The sequence below is a fragment of the Orycteropus afer genome, unplaced genomic scaffold, assembly GCF_000298275.1.
Source record: "Orycteropus afer afer isolate SDZICR_OR568_19922 unplaced genomic scaffold, OryAfe1.0 scaffold00605, whole genome shotgun sequence".
NCBI classification, from domain to species: Eukaryota; Metazoa; Chordata; class Mammalia; order Tubulidentata; family Orycteropodidae; genus Orycteropus; species Orycteropus afer.
Window position 1 is genome coordinate 108,088 of NW_006922192.1, and position 6,229 is coordinate 114,316.

General features: G+C 59.2%; 1 protein-coding gene across 1 annotated transcript in view; it reads left to right on the forward strand.

Annotated features, from left to right (window-relative positions):
• The window catches only part of WFS1 (wolframin ER transmembrane glycoprotein), a 28,198-nt gene that overhangs the window by 11,045 nt on the left and 10,924 nt on the right, over positions 1–6,229 (forward strand). Inside the window, exon 4 of the mRNA XM_007956310.1 lies at positions 4,245–4,327. Within this exon, the coding sequence (XP_007954501.1) occupies positions 4,245–4,327 (83 nt within the window). The remainder of the gene's footprint in view (positions 1–4,244; positions 4,328–6,229) is intronic.

Sequence of the window (6,229 nt, forward strand, 5' to 3'; positions counted from 1 at the left end):
CCACGGTAGGACAAACTGACAGACAAGTTTGTCTCCCTGTTGGAAACCTCTCCTACCACCCTTACCTGGGTCCCTGCGGCTGACTCCTCCTCTGTTCCGGTTCCTGGGCCTTTTAATGCCCTTTCTCCCACTCTCCCGTCCTGCTGCTTTGGGTGTGCCTGGGTTCCCTCTCCTCACCTGGATCCCTGCGGCTGACTCTCCTCTGTCCCGGTTCCTGGGCCTTTTTAATCCCCTTTCTCCCGCTCCCCCGCCCTGCTGCTTTGGGTGTGCCTGGGTTCCCTCTCCTCACCTGGATCCCTGTGGCTGACTGTTCCTCTGTCACAGTTCCTGGGCCTTTCAATCCCCTTTCTCTCGTTCTCCTGCCCTACTGCTTTGGGCATGCCTGGGTTCCTTCTCCTCACCTGGATCCCTGCAGCTGGCTGCCACACAGTTGTTGTTGTTGTTATGTGTCATTGAATCGGACCCAACTCATAGCGACCCCTCCTTGGGTTTCCGAGGCAGTATCACTACAGAAGTAGATTTTCCCATCTTCCTTCTGAGGAGTGGCTGGTGGGTTTGAACCACCAGCCTTCTGGTTAGCAGTCAATGCCTTAGGCGCTATGCCACCAGAGCTCAGTACAGCTCACTAAATACAGACTGCAGCAGTTACACACCACACCACCTATCACACAACCACACCACACACCTCACCAAATATACACACACACCAAATAAACACAAATATACCATGCACACATACATAACCACACCAGCATATACCTCACTAAATACACAGTGCACCAAACGTACACCACACACACATACAAGAGCATCACTGACATTGACGTCTACATGTACCACGTGTGCATTCACACATCCCCACATGTACACTGCACTTCAGGTACTCATATGCACACATCACACCACTTGAAAGGGCATCACCTACCATGCATGCACACTCACACATACCCATGTGTACGTGGCACATCAGATACACACATGCATCACACATGCATGCACACAGCCTATCAGATACACAGGTGCATCATACACACGTGCGCATCACATGCACCATGGAAGAGGGCATCGCATGCCACACATGCACACAGCCGACACCCCATGCGTGCACACACTCAGAGGTGTGTGCATACCAGTGTGAACAGGACCTTCTGGATCAGTTCTGCCCTTACTCTGTGGTGCAGGCTAGTGCACCTGTCTCTCCCTTTTATTTACAAGCAGGAGCTGCTGAGACATTTGACGGGTCTGACCCTCTAGTGGGTCAGCACCAGGGGGTGGATATGCTCGGGGTTGGCACCATGGTCCCTGTTCAGCTAGCCGGGCCCCACCGCCCCCATCTCCAGAGCAGCTGTATTTGTGCACAGAGACTTTGAGATCTGCTGAGGTCTGGTTCCTGACTTAGAGGTGACCCTGTGGGAGCCAGAGACCTCGCTCATCCTGTTCTCCATCTGTGAAATGGGCACGGTCACCCCAAGCACACGTGTGTGGACCCCACCCCTACCTAGGACCCTGTGCATGGAGCAAACCCTCTTTCATCCTCAGGTGTGCCAGGTGTGTGCCTGGCCAGGGGCATGCTGAGTCGGGGCCCTGTGCCCAACTACGCAGTGTGACCCCCCCCCCATGTGCGCAAGCTGTGTGCAGGCCAGGTGCATGTTGAGTCAGGGCCCCACGCCCGACTATGCGGTCTGACCCCCCAAGTGTAGGTGGACCTGTAGCCCAGAGCTGCAGGTACTGGGTGTGCTGTGACCCCGCAGCACATCCCCCTATGTGCCCTCACTGAGTCTGCTTCTAGCCTCTTCTCTGCATCACCATTGAAGCTTCCTGCTTGCTCTAGGCTGGGTTTCAGGACCTGGGCTGTGTCAGACCCCGGCCTGTGCTGTGTGACGTGCTCATAGAACCTTCATGTTGAGACGTGGGGGCACAGGCAGCCAGGCATGGTGTCCGCCCCTCTGGCAGCTGCTGCCCACGGGGTCACTGAAGGGACAAAACAAGGGCCGTCCTGCTGCCCCTGAAGCCTGGCAGTAGGTCCACACCACCCAGCCTTTTGATCTGAGTTTCACTGATTTTTAATCATGTTTTGTTTCCTGTTCTCTGCTGGGCCAGGTCTGAGAGGTCCTTGTCTCTCGTCACTGAACTCTGGGGCTCTAGGGGGTTTATATCTAAAATGAGGGGTCATGGGACCCCAGCCTGTCCCACACAGAGCCCAGCTTGGACGTGTCTGGCTCCTTCCTGCAGCTCCATTGGACAGCACCTGCCCCCCACCCATGCCACTCTCCCTGTTACAGGCTCTTCCTTGTTTGTGTCTCTTGAGAGAACTTCACTGTGCCTCCCTTTGTCCCTCAGCCCAGGCTGGCAGCCGACCCAGAATCCCACTGCCCTGTGGCCCCCACGGCAGAGCTGGCAGGAAGGGAACTCACGGGGTGAAATCTGGGGAGTGACACAGCCGTGGGGAAGGAGTGGCGCTGTGAGAGCTTAGGTGAGAGGCCAGGGCAGGGTGGTTTCTTCTCTGGAGTGGAGGGCAGGTGGCCCGGCAGCCCCCACCCGCCCCTGCATGTACGCCGGTGCACCCAGCAAGCCCAGCGTGGGCCGAGATCCAGCATGGGCTCACCGCCCACCCCAAGGTGCTAACGCTGCTGGGGGGTGCCAGGGGGCTGAGTGCAGGTGGGTGGAGCTGCCCGTTGCACTGACCTCAGAGGTATTGCGGCCACCAGCCAGCAGGACCAGTGTCTGTGGCCTTCCCGCGTCACTGCTGAGTGGATGTGTTCACTGCTTCAGGAACCAGCCACGGGGCAGCCGTCCCTCCAGGGCACAGCTGGGTGCAGTGGGTACAGAAGTAGAACCCCTTTCCACAGGAAGGGAGATGCTGAGGGGAAGTGGTGAGGCCACGGCCCCTCCCTGCAGGTGGGGAGACGTGAGGTGCCGGTCCGGTGCTCCCTGACTGTCACAGCCAGGCAGGGTGGGGTGCTCGATGGTCACCCCAGAAACACCCTGGGGAGGGACAGGCCTTGTGGGTCAGGGTCAGGAGAGTGGGTGTTGTTGAGTGAAGGGGCCTGTGAGGGTCCTGACATGGAGGACGGTGTGACATGTTGTGATGGGCACATGAGGAGAGCGGCTTGTGAGGCAGGTTAGGGAGAGGGGGCCAGTTCAGAGGTGTGGGATCAAGATGGGGGTGCAGAGTGTAAGCAACCCAGGGCCCTGTGTTCCTGGTGGGACAGCATGGCACTGCTTTGAGCTTGGTCCTGGGTGGTGGGTATGAGAGGTGTGAAGACCCTGCTGGGGGTGAGGTCCAGGAACGGGAATGGGTGAATCCTGTGGCCCTTCTGCCCAGGCCAGCCAGGCAGTAACCAACTCAAGTCCTGGCCTCAGTGTCCAAAGGTCACCCATGGCCAGGAGCCCTTTATCTTCGAGCCGCTGGGCTCAGACCTGGCCGCTGACCACAGCTGTGCCCCACGCCCTCAGGTGCCCTGTGTGGGTGAGGACAGGTGGTCGCAGGCTCAGCTGGTGTGCATCATCATCTCTGACCTCAGACTTGTGTTTCAAGCATTGGGCGTCACCCTCCAGAAAGCCCCTCAGCCAAGACAGGTGTCTCCTGGGCCTGACTGGCCTTTAGTGTGCCATGAGGGCCAGCTCTGTCCTGTCCAGCTCCTGATGCCCCAGGTCCCTGCCTGGTGCTCAGCCAGTGTCTGCAGGGTGCAGACAGGAGCTCGTCCTCTCATGGGTCTGGCGGCAGAAGTCTGAGATCGAGGTGTCAGCTGGCTCCTCCTGAGGCTCTGGATGGGGATCTGTCACCCCACCACCACCACCCAGCCTCCAATGTCACCACAGCCCTTGGTGTCCTGGGCTGCGGCCACATCACTGGTCCTGCCTCCCTCTGCCTGTGTCTGTGTCTGTGTGTCTTCTGCCAGCCTCACAAGGACACCGGTCATGGGATTGAGGCCCATCCAGCCCCACTGTCACCTCACTCACTGATGACACCTGCAGGTTCTAAACCGGGTGCCTGCTCAGGATTGAGTGTGTAGGAGCTCTGGTAGCATAGTGCCTAAGGCACTTGACTGCTAACCAGAAGGCTGGTGGTTCAAACCCACCGGCCACTCCTCGGAAGGAAGGTTGGGCAATCCTACTTCTGTAATGATACTGCCTCGGAAACCCAAGGAGGGGTCGCTTTGAGTTGGGGCCAACTCAACAGCACATAACAACAGCACGTGGGGTGAAGGTGTGCATGAGGTTTGTCCATCTGTCTGTTTCAGAGCTGGCAAAGGAGGATACGGTGCTCCCCTTTGAGGAAGTCTTGGAGAAAGCCAAAGGTGGGGACCCCAAGGCACAGACGGAGGTGAGGACCGCCAGCCTGGAGCAGGTGGGAGGCGGTGCCATGGGGCACATACCTCTCGTTACAGTGCTCCACCCTCACTGTCCACACCCTGTCCTCCTCGAAGGCTGGTCTCATGCCGTGCAGAGGTGTGGACAGGTTCAGGGAGCAGCAGGGAAGCCCCTCAAGTCCTGGTGAGGGGGCTGGCAGGGTGCAGAGCTGGCAGAAGGCCCGTGTCCGGCTGGCTCATATTCCCTGTGGGACCGTTCTTGTTTGCAGTGCGGGGCAGGGCCAGTGTCCTTCTGCTCTTAGGCCCTTGTGCCCATACTGGGCACCCCCTGGGGCTCAGTCGCCGCCTGTAAAACAGAAAGGGCCCTGACAAGCCCTCAAGGCTCTGCTCCTTCCCTGCCTCCTCCAGGCACAGGGCATCTGCTTGTTCCTCCTGCAGGGGCTGGGGTGTCAGTGCTGGAGGGGCCGTGGGGGCGGGCCCTGGTGGTGCAGGGACGACCTGGGCCCATGCTCCACTCTGACACTGAGCATCCAGCCCTGCACTTGGACCTGGGCAGCTGGGGGGAGGCCACGTGCCCACTCACCACACAGGCCCAGTGGGCTCGCCCCAGTCACAAGGACATGGCCTGAGCTTCCGACTGCCACCCTCGCCCTGTGTGTGGCTCCCCTGGGCCTGCTGTGCTCAGAGCTGCTCTCACTAATTCTCACCCACACTCAGTCCCCCCGTATCTACACTCTGCACCCCACCACTCAGTGTCCACCCATATCTACAGCCCCCCACACCCACTCAGTGTTCCCTGCCTCGCACGCCTACCTGGTGTCCCACACTGCTCACACTCACACTCAGCATCCCCCCTCACGCCCACACTGGCACCTAACCTCACCTACATTTGATGCCCCCCACACCTGTACTCAGGAGCTCTGGTAGCATAGTGCCTAAGGCACTTGACTGCTAACCAGAAGGCTGGCGGTTCAAACCCACCAGCCACTCCTCAGAAGGAAGATGGGGCAATCTACTTCCATAGTGATACTGGCTCAGAAACCCAAGGAGGGGTCGCTATGAGTCAAGGCCAACTCAACGGCACATAACAACAACACACCTGTACTCAGCACCCCCATATCCACACACAGCATTCTCCCTTCCTCATATCCACACTGGCACCCACTGCCACCCACATTTCATGCCTCCCACACCTGCACTCAGCACCCCTACATCCACACATGGCATTGCCCCCTCTTCACACCCACACTTGGTGCCCCCCCCATGTTTGGTGTTCTCCTGTCCTAACACCCCCACACACTGACATACTCCTCTTGTACTCGGTACCCTAGTGGGGCAGAGCTGGGACCCAGCCAGCCCTGGGCCTCTATTTCCATGTGTGGAGGGTGTGGCATGGAGTCCGGCCTCAGACAGCCTGAGATGTGGACTCACAGGGCCACCACGGGCTCAGGTCTACACTCCGGGCAGTGTGGACGGTGCACACGTGGGGGGTGTGACTGAGACTCTGCTTGTGAGGGGGTTGTGAGTGTGGGGGTTTGTTGGTGGCAGCACAGGCCGCACCCAGTGGTCCCTCTCCTGCCTCTCCTGGCTGTGACTGCTCTGGAGGGCAGTAAAGTCACTACACCATGGTTTTGGCGTTTTCTGGGTGGACAGGTCCTCTGACATCTGGCCCCCATATAGGGGGTTTCCCAGAAAGGAAATGTGTGCACAGGGCTGGCCCCTCTACTGCCCAGTGCAGTGTCGGGGCCAATGCCTGTTGAGGGCTGGACCCCCACCCACCTCTGCAGCTGGCCCAGGGCAGAGTGGGCCTGCAGGACAGGGCTGGGGAGCCCAGCTGGGCGAGTCAGTTGGGTGGGCAGTGAACGGATGTGGAGTGTGTCGCATCATCTGACGAGGACCTGTCTGGTGGATCGCAT